Genomic DNA, 16633 nt, shown 5'->3' on the forward strand with positions numbered 1-16633 from the left:
TAACAGCCAGTATTTGAAAGATATAATTATGTATGCATGCCATTTTAGTTGTTAGGATTGCTGCATTGTGGACCTTCATCTGTATTCACATCCAGTCTCCTTTTATGAATTACATGGTGCTCCCCAGAAAACATCCAGGGAGGTAAACAAACAAAATGATGAATGAAATCCCTTTTCACATGCCACATTCCGATGTCTTTTGTTAGACTATAGACAATTGGCAACTTTTTGTATAACAGACTGTTTATTTAGGTTATACTTTATTTTATGGTGACGTAGTTGTACTTGCTCAAATAAATATTGAGTAATATTAATTAAATGCATGTACTTACATTACTATAATAAGTAGGGCTACAAATAAAGCGTTTCTTTCTGTGTATTTTTCAGAAATAACAATGTGCTTCATTACTGTAATTTCTGTTGTAAAAAGATATTCATAGGAAAGATTTTTACAAATTGAGCCCAGTTCACCAAGTTACTAATGTGTTCCTCATGTGAGCCGTAGTGTTTTTCAGGAAGGTAAATATTACTGAAAATGTTCTTCGTCTGAACACAAAGGGATTTTTGTTTCAGAGCCTTCCAAACGGCTGGAGGAGGAGTTTTAAGACTGTGGCTGTTCCTGGGAACGGAACAGTTCTAGTTTACACACACAGGCATCATCTCGCAACAAAGTCAGTTCAACATGGTCAGCCGGTGAGTAATGGAACTTTTCACACACAGTCAAACTGCTCAGAGTGTGCAAATGTTTTTTTGGTAGGTAAAACATTTGTTAATAAAGTGGTTAATGTTTGGAAAATGTATTTAAAATCATTTTCTTTTTCAAATGGATGTTTCTTGTTTATATGTTTCCTTTAAGCTTTATGGGTTTATATAATAGCTTGTATAATTAAGAAGAATATGCCTTAAGAATAGTATAAGCTTAGTTGTTTTAATTGTTTTTCTCCATGCCACCTCATTCCAGCTCATTATGCTAAAAATGTGGACATCTGTTTTCATTCAGTCTTCAACACCCAGCCAGTGGCTATAAGAAAATCTTTGAGTCATGTAAAGAGTTAGCTGAGCCAATTCCTGCTCATGTCTCAGGTTTGTAATATTATAAATCAAGCATATTCAATTTTTGATGCTTTTTATTTCAATTTTTTTCTATGCTTTCATTAAAGGGAAAATGTTGTTTTATAGCTATTTGGGGGCTGAAGAATTTGTTTAGTTGAAGTCTCTCTCTCTCTCTCTCTCTCTCAATCTATCTATCTATTTATTTATCTATTTATCTATCTATCTATTTTTTTGAAATTCTTAGTGGATGGTGTCAGACTTTAGGGGAAGTTTTCACACCTGAATTGTATATCTATGGACCTAAATATAAACGCAGCAAGAGAGAGACTAATCACTTACTCAATTTTATCTCTGGACAAGCAAAGTTAGCTGTTTGGCTGTCCCGTAAAAGTAAAATAGGTGGTGTGGGGCAAACTGATGTGGTACTGATTTATGAGGGTTTGATGAAGTCACGGTTAAGAATAGAATTAGAATATTATCGTCTGAATGAGAATATTGAAGAGTTCAAGTTTAAGTGGGCTATAAGTAACTGTATTTGCGATGTTGACTGTGATGGTAATTTACACACCTATGTATGGTAACGTTCATAAAAAAAGTTTGTTTTTGTAATTTTATTTCATGTTTTGTGATGGCTAATTAATTGTTTGAAGATTGTTTTTTTTTAAAGTTTTTTGTAAATAAAGTTGTTCAAAAGTCTCTCTCTCTCTCTCTCTCTCTCTCTCTCACACTCACACTCACACTCACACTCACACTCACACTCACACTCACACTCACACACACACACTCACACACACACACACACACACACACACACACACACACACACACACACACACACACACACACACACACACACACACACACACACACACTCTCTCTCTCTCTCAGGTCAAATCCCTGTATGGCTCACTGGTAGTCTGCTCCGCATGGGCCCTGGGCTCTTTGAGATTGGAGATGAACCCTTCCATCACCTTTTTGATGGACAGGCTCTCATACACAAGTTTGACCTGAAGGATGGACGTGTCACCTATCACCGCAGGTAAAACCCTCCGTTTATTGTGCAGTAATGTGCACTCTCCTAACTATATGCATCTTCACTATAAGTCAACTACCAGTCTTTAGAGTATTAGTTGATTGTCTATTTAATATCTGCTAACACTTTATTTTGATGTATTTTGCAAGTACACGTCAACTTATTCTACGAACCTAACCTCTAACAGTCTACTAATACTTTAACGGGAGTTAGTTGAATTCATGAGATTAATGAGCTTTAGTTAGCATGTAGTTGTAAAGTTACTATAGTTAGTAGAATGTCTAGAGTGGACTGTCATAATAAGGTGTAACCCAATAATTTACTGAGGTGAAATGCCTCTTATACTGGACTGATTTGTTTTGTAAAAAGTGGTTTATACAATTAAGAACTGAGATTTTATGCTTTATCAGGTTTATCAGAACTGATGCTTATGTGAGAGCCGTGACTGAGAATAGGGTGGTGATCACAGAGTTTGGCACTGCTGCCTATCCAGATCCATGCAAAAACATATTTTCCAGGTCTTTAAAGTATTTTCTATTCAATTTAAATTGGGAATAGAATAATGATGTCATAAAACTATTTACTCTCAAAAATGTATCCACTTTTGGTATAGGTTTTTCACTTACTTTCAAGGCATTGAGGTGACAGACAACTGCCTTGTCAACATCTACCCCATCGGTGAGGACTTCTATGCCTGCACTGAAACCAACTACATAACCAAAGTTGATCCGGATACCCTTGAAACAATAAAAAAGGTCGGCTTTATTTTAGTACACTTTAAATTGATGTTCCTTTAGACTAGTAATGTTGCAGATGACCTACATGTCAACTAACTCTGATTAGATTATTAGTTGATTATTAGTAGACTATAAGGGGTAAGGTTAGGGTTAGAAAATAAGTAGACATGCTTGCAAAGTTACTTATTGTCACTAATGTCGGTTGGAGGACCATAACAATAGCAGATATTAAGTCTGCTGATACTCTAATGAGAGTAAGTTGACTTGGAGGTGCAGTGTAATCATAAGAATTTCTAAAGGGGACCATCTAAAGGGGCTTTTGTTATGTTGTCTAGTGTTTAGCCCATTAACAAAAGCATAGATACTTTACCATCTCTACTTGCTCATAGGTGGACCTCTGCAATTATCTCTCAGTCAATGGCGTGACTGCTCATCCACATACTGAACCAGATGGGACTGTATATAACATTGGAAACTGCTTTGGGAAGAACATGTCGCTGGCCTACAACATTGTCAAGATCCCTCCACCACAAGAAGGTTGATATAATGCTTTTTTGGCATAAAAGGATCTTATTAATGCTTTATAAGGAAGTATTAGTATTGACGTATTTTAATTATTTGTTTAATCAGATAAATCCGATCCAATTGAGAAGTCAGAGGTTTTGGTACAGTTTCCAAGCAGTGAGAGGTTTAAACCATCCTACGTCCATAGGTGATATTCTATAATATAATATTCTTTGTAATTAAAATAATTTTCTTTATAACTACTAATATTATAATATATATTATACAGCTTTGGCATGACGGAGAACTACTTTGTGTTTGTTGAGAACCCGGTGAAGATCAATCTGCTAAAATTTTTGACTTCTTGGAGCATCAGAGGGACAAATTACATGGACTGCTTTGAGTCAAATGACAGAATGGGTGTAAGTTTGATCTTACTGGCATTATATCTACTTTGTTAAATACTTATATGTTTGGGAAACCAAAAAAAGCTTTGTTCTCTTTATTTGGTTGCATTCCCAGACATGGTTTCATATAGCAACCAAGAATCCTGGAGAATACATCAACCACAAATTCAGAACATCTGCCTTTAATGTTTTCCATCACATTAACTGTTTTGAAGACCAAGGCTTTATTGTTGTTGACCTGTGCACTTGGAAAGGGTACGAGGACTTTTTTTTAAATATATATACCGGTATATATATTTATTGAAGCTTTAGCTAACATCTCAAAATGCTTAAATGAAACAAAAACATTTTGCACATGCATTTGATAATGGCCGTAAACATAACCAGAGAAGAGAAAATGTGAGACAATGGTGATCATCTTCCTTTGATTGACAGGCATGACTTTGTGTATAATTATCTATACTTGGCAAACTTGAAGCAAAACTGGGAGGAAGTCAAAAAAGCAGCCATGAGCGCTCCACAGCCAGAGGTGCGGAGATACGTGCTTCCACTGGACATCCACAGGGTAAGAGATATCACTGTTATTTCAGTGTCTTTGAGATACTACTAGAATTTTATAAAGAGTTTTAATTCATTTTTATTTTTACATTTTCTTTTTTCTTTTTATTATATTGTATTTAATTTTGGTGTGTTTGCTGTGTTGTTTTTTGTGTGCTGTAAAATCGATTGATTGCGTTTTAATCACATCTAACAGTATAATACAAAAGTTATAATAAAAGCTATAGCTGCTTTGAAAAGATATGTATTGTGAAAAGCACTATACAGATTTGAAGTAAATTGAATAATGTGTGTGTGTGTATAATTGATTTTACAGCACTAGTTTTTTATATCTATATAGTTATTTTTTTATTTCAGTTTATTTTAGTACATTAAGTTAGACTAAATAAAAACATTTTCCTTGGCAACTAGATGAAATATATATAGAAAATATATATATATTTTTTTTTTTTTCCCAAGACTAATGTTTAACAACATTTTATGTCATGTGCATGTAAAGGCAGGCATCCCAAAACCTTTGGCAATATATTGTATTTTATATCAAGTAGCAACATTTTGTATGGTTTTAGTTTAACCCTGGATATCATGATCCTACTTCACCACAGGAGCAATTAGATTGACTTTGGTTTGTTTCTTGATCTATTTGTCTTTCATTCCGATCCAAAAATACATTCCTTTATTTGAATTTGTTTATACCTTTGTTTTTGCAGGAAGAGCAGGGGAAGAATTTGATTTCTCTTCCATACACAACAGCAACTGCTGTCATGTGCAGTGATGGAAGTGTTTGGCTCGAACCTGAGGTTCTTTTCTCTGGACCGCGTCAGGGTAAATATCCAACACCAAATGTCACAAGGAGACCCTTAACTGGCATCTTCCATTAATATAGTCAACTTTGGGGTCCATTTCAGTTTTAAACATTAGATGCACAAATCCCATGTTTTTGGATCCTGCAAACAATTAGATATAACAACATAACAGTAATTATTATTATTGTTATTTTGATTATTATTTTGAGATTCAATACTTACAAATTTAATGATGGAATACTTAATTATAATTAAACGTAAATATGAATCAAATATCATAAATAATTTAACGAATAGATTCTAAGCATTTTCTCTCTGGGGTCTTTTTGTGTTTCAGCTTTTGAGTTTCCTCAGATCAACTACAGCAAATACAGTGGCAAAGATTACGCCTTTGTTTATGGACTCGGGCTAAACCACTTTATTCCAGACCGGGTGGGTGTGAAATGGTACAGGAAAAAAAAAAAAATGAATGTCAGCATTTGCTCCAGGTATGATTAGTTGCATTTTTGTGGGGTTTTAGATTTGCAAGTTGAATGTGAAAAGCAAAGAAACATTGGTATGGCAGGAGCCAGATGCCTATCCATCCGAAGCACTGTTTGTGCAAAGCCCTGATGCTAAAGATGAAGATGACGGTAAATCCTAAGCTGTAACTGAACAAACATATACTTCGGGTCAGTTTATTCTCTTAAAATAATAAAGAAGTCTTTCTTCTGGTTTTTTTCAGGTGTCCTTCTGAGTATTGTAGTGAAACCAGGAGCTTCCCAGAGGCCAGGATTCCTCCTCATTCTCAATGCCGCTGACCTGACAGAAATAGCACGTGCAGAGGTTGATGTCACCATTCCTGTCACTCTCCATGGCATGTACAAACCTTAGAGGATCATAAACAGGACTTTGTATGTCGGTAAACATACCACACTGTAAAATGGGTAATTGTTTAGTTCACATGTAATATAATTGCATGTTATTGTTTCTGTATTAATTGGGCCAGTTATATGACCTGATATTCTTATAATGCTACAGCTTTTTGGTAATGAATCAACATGTAAGACTTTTTTTCTTCTTCAAAAATATACATTCTACTTCACTGTTTATTTATTCACAAGTAAAATTCCATAAGAACACAATTGTTTATTTTACATCAGCCATAAAATAACAATAAGGCATTGCTTGTGATTACAGGCAACTTGTCATTAAAATAGTTATGTGTGTAAATGTATTACTTTAATAAAAGACCTTATACAAGTTTATAAAGTCCACTAATGTTTTTGGTAGTGTTACAGTCGGAGAAAAGGAGTCCTTATCTTCTCTCTGGACAATTGATACTCTTGTTGCTTAATGATTTTCAGACACTTGCTCAAAACCTAACAAAAGGAAACAGAAGTATATACTTTAGAGCTTTTATTTTCAAACTTAAGAGTGTAATACATATTTTGAAGAAAATCCTATAAAAACTATTTATCCATGCACATCATTATTTTTTTCTAAGTGTCCTCAAATTATTTAATCAAAATAACGTCCCCTTCCTCTTGCAATGACATCTTTTCCCTGATGTGTGTACAACCGGTCGGGACAACCTGTCACTCACATGACATCACACCAATAGCAAACCACAACCGTCTAAGTCCCGCCCTACAAGAAGAGGTTTGACTTGGATAGTCATCACAATAGGGAAGAAAAGAGTATTGCAACTTCATTGCATTAGATTACAAAATATCAAAACGTGGCATTTATTTAAAATAAATATTTTGGGTTGTTATTATTTAAAAAAAAAAAACTTAGAGCACAAGTTTTGTCTCTTTAAGCTATCCAGTGCTGTTAGCGCTTGGGTTTACTTCAGTGAATCCACTGAAAACCTCAACAGCTGCTTTTCATTAAGGTCGTCCAGTGAAAAGTTGGGATTTATGTCTGTGCTTTTTGGTCTATAATATGTAACAGTGAAAATGCAATATCTGAACCACATAGAAATGGGCTTTCTCTTTTCTTTTACCTTTCTGGTGTCTTGAGGTAGAATAACACCATCATCCCACAGTCTGCCGGTGGAAAAGAATGCTGAACTTTCTTCCTCTAACCTTTACATAGACATAAATAATTATTTAATTTTGTATACACCTTAACACCCATTTATGGACATGCTGTTACACTGGCTCTTACATCTCATTAATCTGTATGATTTCCTCTTCAGTCTGCACAAATGCATCTGAGTGGCCTGGGGCCAAAATCGACACTCTGGCATTGGGCCACAGGAACAGAAAGTTTGGGTCAAAGGCTCTTCCACACTAAAAAAAAAAAAAGATTTTAAATGTATTAAACTACTTAATGTGTATTTAACACATCAAAATGATGGATTTACAGACCGACCATAGCATAGCTGTCACCACCATGACATCCTCCAATAACCACAGTAATTTTGGGAACAGAAGCACAAGCCACAGCAGACATCATGGAGCCCTGAGCCTTCAGTCTGTTAGTGTTGGACTCTGCCTAAGAGAGATGGAAAAGAAAAAGAGAGGTTAAGAGGAATGAAGTGAGGGAGGGAGAAAAGAGAGCAAAAAACAAAGTAAAACAAAATGGCGTGCGATCAGGGCCAGATATAAATCCATTAAAAAAAATGTACTTTGATACTTTGTATCAAAATGGAAACTACTGCAGTTTTCTGTATATCACATGCATCTTTAAAGTGCCCCTATTATGCTATTTTTATACTCATTTTCATTTTCTCATAATACACACTGCAGTATCACTTTATTTCTCACAGTGTCTGAAATGCTTTGATCATCATGGATTCTGTCTCTCTAATCCCTGCTTCCGAGAGCCTTATTTGCTCGTATTGGTCAGATGGCCCAGTCTGTTGTGATAGGTCCAAAACAAGACACTCATTACCATATCTGCATTTCAGCTCTGGATGCTTCCTCAGCACTTGTATACACAGTCATACGAACAATAGTGAGGGTCGAATAACATATCAATTTAAGCCTAAATCCTCATCCTTTGGAAGTGCATGCAAGTGGATTTGTGCATAAAACACAGCTTTTTGACATGTTGACAACACAAACCAAACTCTTCCAGGCTTCAACTACAACTGCAGTCTTTGAGGGTGGGCCAAAGTAGACGTTGTTCACAGGCAGCCAATGAAGACCAATTGGCTGGCCTCATGCAAATTTGTTTCAGGCAGCTCAGAATCGTTCTTTTTATTTAGGAGAGAATAACTCTATGTATCGCGCACTTTGATCTCAGAAACTTTGCAGACATTTTACATTCACAAACAGCTATATATGGAAGCTTGTTTCCATCACAGAAGTAAAAAGTAAAAAAGGTAATTACAACTTTATATCTCGCAATTCAGACTTTATAACACAATTCTGATTTTATATCATGCAATTCTGACTTTATAAGAAAAAAGTCTGAATTGCAAGATGTAAACTCACATTTCTATCTTTTAAAATGTTTTATTTTGTGGCAGAAACAAGCTTCCATAGCTATATAACACACTACAACAAAGATAATTATCTAAAACGCTATAATAGGGGCACTTTTAAATGATGGAAAGTGTGCATATAAATGTCTTCTGATGCACCTTGGCTTGTGAGAGTGTGTGTGCAGGTTCTGGTGCCGTGTTCTGCAGAAAGATGAGAGGGATGTCCCTCTGATCGCATAGTTGAACAAAGTGACTGCCTTTCAGGGAAGCTTCATACGTCAGCTCTCCGTTATTTGCCACAACTCCAATCTGATGTCTGAAGATTGAGTGGAAGAATAAAACCAGCTTTAAATCTAATCATAGAAAAGAAAGAAATTACATTCTCAAAATTGAACGGAAGTCTGCTGCCCATGCAAAACTGACAAGACATTGATGATATATGTTCTGAGTGGTTGCCAGGGCATTATGTGGTTGTCAAGCTGTTCAGAGTGTTTGGATGTAGCTATGCAGTCACTAGGGTCTTCTGGGTATCTGTTAAATGAATGAAGTGATATTAAGTTTCATTCAATGTAAATTTCTCTGATTTAAAAATTTTTTTTTTTTACATTTTAACTTTTTTTTATTGTTCACTAGTTGAAAATGTTATGTCTGATGCCTTAAAAAACTCTTCCCAATTGGAAACATGATCGAGGTAGGTAGCCTACAATCAGTGCCGTTTCTAGGCATAGGCAAACTAGGCGGTCGCCTAGGGCGCCAACAGCTGGGGGGCGCCAGTGAGCCCCTGCCCCAACAAGATTTTTTAGTTATTTCATATATATTTTATTATTAATATTTCGTACTTTTGATATTTCAAGGCATTATGTTTAGTTGCGATTATTGGAGTGAAGTCGCCATGATAGTGATAGTGGCACTGCTGTAATGAAATGAGATCATGTAGAGGGCGGCAGGGAGCGTCGTCATCCGTAGCATTGTAACGCTTGTGTCCGAGTGAAAAATGCGGATAGCTTACTTAATGTAACTGGAGTGGATGCAAACACGGAGGCGATTAACATCAAACAGATCGCACTTTATTCCCCGCTGAACTCTCATCACAAACGCCCTTTCCGTCCACAGCATTACTTAATAAAACAAAATAACTGACTGTTAGCAACAGAAAACAGAAAATAATCCCCACACATGGGAGTTCAAGACTCAGTGCGCACATACACAAAATGCAGACCTCGTTTGCAGGGAACGCGCGCAACTCTTAAAGGGGCCACACTATATTTCTACTCGTTACAGCGTGCTTTAGTTTCATCATCATGAAAAGGTCAAAGCCATCAGGGGCTCAGTATTGTAAAAAGAAAAAAGAGGAAATATAAAAAAAGAAAACGAAATATACAGGTATGTTAGCCTACTTATTGGTTACTTGTTCTCTACTAAGCTGGTTGCTCTATCATAACGTTGAGCAAAACATTACACTGAATATTAGTACTGGACGGACCACACACCATGCTCATTTCAGGTGCAGAACATTATAGCAGTTCATTTGAATATTTTTTTTTACATCAGAGATAGCTGTTTAGTGTAAATTGATCAAGTAAGCTAATTCTGTCATAACCATGGGCCTCACTAGGCCCTTTTTTATGAACTTATGCCTCAGCCCCCCCTAAAAAAATTAGTGACTAACCTTTAAAACATATGAAACTGGCGCGTGGCTTCGGCTACGGCTTCGTCCTGTCTTTTAGTCTTTGTGTCACTGTGTTCTTCAATCCGCAGCGGCGCCGAGTGACATGGTTTTCAAGCTATTGTTATCTAATTTTCTGGCCTTCAGAACATCTTAAAATACACATATGTAGATCATTGAAATCAAAATTTTCTCGGGGGAGCATGCCCCCGAACCCCCCAACATCTGTGATCTCAGTGATAATAAACCTAGCTACATTATTCGATTAATGCATGTACAATATGCCCATGAAATAAGGAAGTCATATTTACTTAATAAGTTGTTTATTTAAAAAAAAAAAAAGGGGGGGGGGGGGGGGGCTTTAACATATGAATCTCGCCTAGGGTGCCAGAAAGGCTAGAAACGGCCCTGCCTACAATTCATATTCGCAGCACAAACAAAGTGGTATAAACTGAACGAAAACTCTTAAGTATGTAAGCACTGCTAATCAAGTTAAAGCTACACTGTGTAACTTTTTTAGTTTAGCTAAAAACACTTAGTTCTTTCAAAAATATGTGTGCTCATTAATGTATATTTACTTCTTTCAAGTAATAAAGTATTTTCATAAGTTTATAATATGCCATTGAAAATACATACGGGTGAGGGGTTCGAATGCCGGTCGCCATGTTGCCCCTCCATCTTGAAAGTACATTAGCCATAAAGGGACACACCCGTAAATTCAAGCTTCGCTTTTTGCGTTTTAACACTCGATGGCAGTCATGAACGTGGTCGAACTGGAACCCATGTTAATCTTGGACTAAATCGGCCACCGTAGGAGTTAAAACGAAATCGGAATTGAGAGGAACAGAAACTAATATTCACTGGATTGTCATATACCTTTACACCACTAGATGGGGGAAAATATCACAGTGTAGCTTTAAAAGTAAAAATGGTAACGCTTTGCAATAATGTCTCAGTTGTTAACATTAGTTATTGTATTAGCTTGAAATAACAATAAGTAATACATTTGTTACAGTATTAATCTTTGTTAATGTTAGTCATTCACTGTTTGTTCACAGTGCATTAACTAATATAACAAATACAACTTTTGATTTGAATAATGTATTAGTAAATGTTGAAATGAACATTAACTTAGATGAATAAATGCTGTAGAAGTATTGTTCCTCCTTAGTTCATGTGAAACCTTATTGTAAAGTGTTACCATAAAATACATAGTAAATTTGTTTTTACATGACGTAACCCTCAATAATCATATTTTACCTTAGCATCTCTGATGTATGTTTATCCTTTTGGTTTCACATTCATATGGTATGAGTTTCACATTGCCATGGTGACAAATAAACTCTCAAAGACGCTCTTTGTTTAATTGAATAAAAGATGCCTGAGGAGATTGGTTCCCCATGGTCTGAGATCTCAGTAGAAAAAGATTCCCTCTCTTAAACCAGATCCTGTTCAGATCTGATTGGTCAGACTTACAGGAGCATTAAATCTAATTCACAACAGGGTTAAATGTTTTATCTTTACATTCACTTTTCTACCATGCAACTGTCTAAGTGGTGTCTTGAAACAAGTTATGCACTTAACGTTGTGTTGTAATACTGGGATATAAAGGTACATTTTGATGATATTTTCGGCCATTTAACATGGCACTTATTCAATATTCAAAACATCTTACTTTTTTTCTGATAACATCTAAAAAATTACACACAAAAAAATCAAAATACCATTACCCTTCAATTCTGGCAAACCCAGTGAGGATGGTGGTACCGTAACGGGCCTTGAACTCCTGAAACCGACTACCATCGGTCAGGCGACTCACAATCTAAACAGAGTTGAAAGAAAGAAATGAGTAAATGAACACTTACAAACTATGTGAAACGTCAGCAGCATGTTTGGTGTAATTCTAAAACTATGCATGTGCATGGGTCCTCACCAGTCTGACATCCATGCTGTGATTGTAGCAACGAGGTGCAAGACCCATGAGATCGTTCGTGCTGTACAGGGGCTCCTCAACCTGAGTGTCGTCTTCTTCCGGGAGCTCATAGTTTAGGGTGGAGATTATGTTTCTGGTATACTCATATGCCTCATTCTCTGCTATGGCAAAATGGTCGACACAGCCACTCACTCTGAAGATATAAGAAAGGAGAAATTAAATTTAGAATAAAAAAAATAGATGTAATGTCTTCATCAGCAAAGCAAAACTATACTGGATGCATTTAAAATATTGCTAATATGCATTACCAATATTAATATTATGTTTAATTGCAGCATCAATTTTTGCTTTGTGGCAAGGTGCATTATCCTGCTGAAAGAGCACAGCCCCCAGGGAATACCACTTCCATGAAAGGGTGTACACTGTCTGCAACAATGCTTAGGTAGGTGGTATGTGTCAAAGTAACAACCATATGGGTGGCAGGACCCAAGGTTTCCCAGCAGAATCTAAGCCCAAAACATCACACTGCCTCCGCCGGCTTGCCTTCTTCCCATAGTGCATCCTGGTGCCATGTGTTCTCCAGGTGAGTGATGCACATGCACCAGGCCATCCACGTGATGTAAAAGAAAACATGATTCATCAGACCGAGCCACTTTCTTTCTTTACTCCGTGGTCCAGTTCTGATGCTCACATGCCCAGTGTTGGCACTTTGGTGGACAGGGGTCAGCATGGGCACCCTGACTGGTCTGCGGCTATGCAGCCCCATATGTAACAAACTGCTATGCACTTTGTATTCTGACACCTTTCTATCAGAACCAGAATTAACTTCTTGTGCAATTTGAGCTACAGCGGCTCATCTGAACAGACCACATGCATCAATGAGCCTTAGTCCCCCATAACCCTTCAAAATCATTTTTCTTGCTTCCAACTCATTAACTTTGAGAACAACTTTGAGGTTGTTCACTTGTAGCCTAATATATCCCACCCACTTACAGTGTTATTCACTTCAGCTGTCATAATGTTATGCCTGGTTTGTGTATATATTATATTATATTATATTATATTATATTATATTATTAGAGGTATGCAATTGCTTTACATATGTTTGAATACTCTATTCTGATTTAATCTGACAATCATCCAGGCAAAGCTGGGTGGCATTGGTCTGTCTGAAAAGCACCACATATTCATCAATACTCAGCAATCGATAACATGGTTGTAAAAAATATGGAAATTGAGAATCACAGCTCTGGAGATCGACATGTAAGAGAAGGCAATTATGCAATGGAAACGTACTCTGAGTGTAGCCTGGCTCCTCCCAGGTCCTCTGGAGAAACCTCTTCCCCGGTTGCAGCCTTCACCAAGGGTGGACCACCTAAAAATATTGTTCCTATCCTGTGGACAATCACCGCCTCCTCAGACATAGTTGGGACATAGGCCCCACCAGCTGTGCATGACCCACACACTACTGACACCTAGAAGTCAAGACATCACATTGCATCAGCTCAAATATTCAGCATTACACGATATCCACTGTACATTCTAAAATGACTAATTTAATACCTGAGGAATCTTCATTGCTGACATAACGGCTTCATTATAAAAGGTGCGTCCACCATGGTTTTTATCAGGAAAGATCTCTGACTATTGAAAGAGTAATTGCACAACCATTAATGCACCGTTAAGAAATTTCAGAGAAATGAAAATGCAAGTTACCTGAAGAGGCAGAAATGCCCCACCACTGTCCACCAAGTAAACGAAAGGCAAACGATTCTGCATAGCCACAACTTGCGCCCTGAGCTGCTTTTTAACTGTTATAGGATACGCTGTACCTCCTTTCACAGTGGCGTCATTCGCGCTGAACATGCACCAAAGTCCATTAATTTTACCAATTCCTGTGAAAAACAAATAACACTGTTACTAAAGAAGCAGTTTAAGAGCAATACCTATGCACAAATATTTTAATATTAATTAGTGTTTAATAAGTATAATAATATTATGTCTAATCAAAACACAGAATTAAAAATAAACAACCCTCACACACTTGAATGGTTGCAAGATGGTACACTGAACAACTAAACATTTGAGGGGAACATATTTATTTGGTTTTATTTATTATTTAATGATTATTAACTATTATTTATTTATTTCCATAGCAAAGTTTCAGTCATGCCATCTTGCTTCAACTGACAAAATTAAAAAGCTTTAAAAAGAAGCATGAATGAAATTTTTAAGGATTTTTCTCCTATCAATATCTGGTATTTATTTATTGTTTTTTATATTTTAAAAACCGTAACACTTTTCTCTGTATTTTGTATTCCTGTACCTGTGAGACAGCCTGCTGCTGGAATGTCTCCATAGGGCAGACCAAGGCCAGCGAAAGGAGAAAGTTCTAAATAATCTTCGTCATCCAGCAGCATGCGGAGTCTGTCTCGCACCAGGACCTTTCGATTCCTCTGCGTATGCCGTGCTATTGCGTTTTCACCACCCCCCTTCATTACTTTTTCTTTGTGTTCAAGGTATCTAAAATAAAATAAGACAACATTACATGGGGTGAATATCACTTATATGATACATTTTTTGATAAGGGAATTATTGTAATGTAAGGGTAAACATCTTCAATGAATGTGAATCAGATTTACTTTTGCTGACAGATCAGGCTGTTCCTGAGATTCGCTTCATATACATGTCTGTGTGCTGGCTGAAAAGCTCCATCTATAATGGGGAAGGCACTCGGCAGGCGTCTGGAGCTCATACAGCGGTGTGATGCTGCTGGCTGATGTGTCCTGTGTGTCAAGGGTTGCCACAGACTGCCGGAAACAGGTGAGTGTGTGCAGTGGTAAATAGAGAATGATGCTCTAGTGATATGTATGAGTTTATTCCCTTTTATCTTAAAAGACCTGGTGAAATAAAACACATGCATGTTATTTGTACATCTTGGAAATAATACACTGGTTTATTAGCCCAGCTTTATTATTAATAATAATAATAATAATAATAATAATAATAATAATAATATGATAGATTAGCCAAAAACAATAAAAAATGGTAATGTTTCCAAACTTTTGACAGGTAGGCCACTAGGCCTATGTTTATTATTATTTATATATCATTATTATTTGTAACTTCACCTACAATAGGCCTATATCTCATTTGCGAGTGATCGTCATTTACTTTTTTTTAATAAACAAATATTTTATAATTATTTTTTCAGATGTAATATTATTTTCTAAATGAATTTAAACTTTTTAAAATTAACATTACTGTTATTATAGCTTTTCCAAATGGCAGTATTGTACTGTAATTAACAAGACAAGCCCGTGATGACAGAAATCTGACTCTTGTTTATAACAAATATTTTTATCATTTGTACAATAAACCTGGTATTTGTCATAGCTGGAATTAAAGTGTTTCGAAGCGTTGTATGCTTCTTGTACACAAACATGCTAAATCTATCGCTGGAATAATAAACGCGCAAGAAATATGAAATGATGTCAATGCTGCAATATTAGAGACGGAATGCACCAGGTAAACGTTTATAAACAGTATAGTAGCCTACAATATAAATTAATGTTAATTAACTGTTTTAATAATAATAACTTATATAGTAATAGTAATAACTTATTTTAAGAAATTAACAAAGCAACATCTTTGCATTAATCTTTTTGTTTAAAACGATTCGTTTTATACTGTTTGCTGCATTATTATTCTTTCTTTTTAAGTGTGTCAAAGGTCGTTATGAGCTCACTGGGATTGTAAAAGCAAAGAACTTTCTAAAACGGCGGAGGTAAATTAGTTTACCTTAACATTTAACATGGTCTTACCTTAAAACATAACAGTACATGATGAGAAGAGAGGTAAAAGTCGAAAAAAAATGAATTTGTTATAGTGTAACAAAAAAATAAGTCTGGAAGGAAACAAGCATAAAGGAACGCTTGTGTTTGCGATATAATGAACAGATAATGAAATAATGGCCACTAGAGCGCAGTATACACCAGTAAATGTGTCAAATGCGTAGCCTATACCACCGACGATGTTAGTTTTCAGTTTTTATCAAGCCATAACGCACAGTAGTACGAGACATTCTATTCTATTCTATTCTATTCTATTCTATTCTATTCTATTCTATTCTATTCTATTCTATTCTATTCTATCATGCACTGTGGAAAAAAAAACTTTTTACTAAGCATTTATTACATGTAGATACTGACTGACTGTTATAGATAACTAAAACTAAAACCATAAGCAGTTTTCATTACTTAAATTAAAATAAATGTGAACTAGAATAATATAGGCCTTTAAATTAATTTTGTATTTTTATTTTATTTCTGCTAAATGTTCAATTAGTTTAACTTGATGTATTATACAGCTAAAACCGAAATTAATAAGAAGGCCTATGTAGCATTTAAAATAAAAAAACTAATACAAATTATAAAATCACACAACAACAACAACAACAAAAACTAATTAAGCTAAAATTACAATAAAAAACGGGACAAATAATTCCAATTTTTTTTTTTT

The 16633-nt window shown here is 35.8% G+C and overlaps 2 protein-coding genes across 2 annotated transcripts; one reads left to right on the forward strand and one right to left on the reverse strand.

The window, feature by feature from the left end:
- The first annotated feature begins 17 nt into the window (after positions 1-17).
- On the forward strand, positions 18-6340 carry LOC137039007 (retinal Mueller cells isomerohydrolase). Its single transcript, XM_067414115.1, has 15 exons — positions 18-142; positions 574-693; positions 1001-1083; positions 1942-2092; positions 2497-2604; positions 2700-2841; positions 3213-3360; positions 3454-3535; positions 3617-3749; positions 3850-3989; positions 4170-4299; positions 5003-5117; positions 5436-5530; positions 5619-5730; positions 5823-6340. The coding sequence occupies exons 2-15, from the start codon at positions 683-685 to the stop codon at positions 5969-5971; spliced, it is 1599 nt and encodes a 532-aa protein (XP_067270216.1). The 5' UTR covers positions 18-142; positions 574-682; the 3' UTR covers positions 5972-6340.
- Positions 6207-16076, reverse strand: si:ch211-198n5.11 (methylcrotonoyl-coenzyme A carboxylase 2). The gene is made up of 13 exons (XM_067414114.1): positions 15937-16076; positions 14755-15012; positions 14439-14635; positions 13829-14007; positions 13676-13756; positions 13409-13587; positions 12113-12305; positions 11910-12001; positions 8673-8829; positions 7457-7579; positions 7250-7374; positions 7086-7167; positions 6207-6459 (listed from the first exon to the last, which is right to left on the reverse strand). Exons 1-13 carry the CDS (start codon positions 15954-15956, stop codon positions 6373-6375), a joined length of 1773 nt encoding a protein of 590 aa, XP_067270215.1. The 5' UTR covers positions 15957-16076; the 3' UTR covers positions 6207-6372.
- Between the last annotated feature and the right edge of the window lie 557 nt (positions 16077-16633).

Source organism: Pseudorasbora parva, chromosome 13, assembly GCF_024679245.1.
Source record: "Pseudorasbora parva isolate DD20220531a chromosome 13, ASM2467924v1, whole genome shotgun sequence".
Classification (NCBI taxonomy): domain Eukaryota; kingdom Metazoa; phylum Chordata; class Actinopteri; order Cypriniformes; family Gobionidae; genus Pseudorasbora; species Pseudorasbora parva.

Bases quoted from the DNA above. Each gene is read 5' to 3' on its own strand.
- LOC137039007 (XM_067414115.1), top strand. The intron at 2,605-2,699 runs GTCTTTAAAGTA...CTTTTGGTATAG, and splicing joins TGCAAAAACATATTTTCCAG to GTTTTTCACTTACTTTCAAG. The intron at 3,750-3,849 runs GTAAGTTTGATC...TTGCATTCCCAG, and splicing joins AGTCAAATGACAGAATGGGT to ACATGGTTTCATATAGCAAC.
- si:ch211-198n5.11 (XM_067414114.1), bottom strand. From the start codon at position 15,956: ATGTACTGTTATGTTTTAAG. The intron at 13,588-13,675 runs GTATTAAATTAG...CTTGACTTCTAG, and splicing joins CAGCAATGAAGATTCCTCAG to GTGTCAGTAGTGTGTGGGTC. The intron at 8,830-11,909 runs GTAATGGTATTT...CTCAATCTTCAG, and splicing joins GGGTTTGCCAGAATTGAAGG to ACATCAGATTGGAGTTGTGG.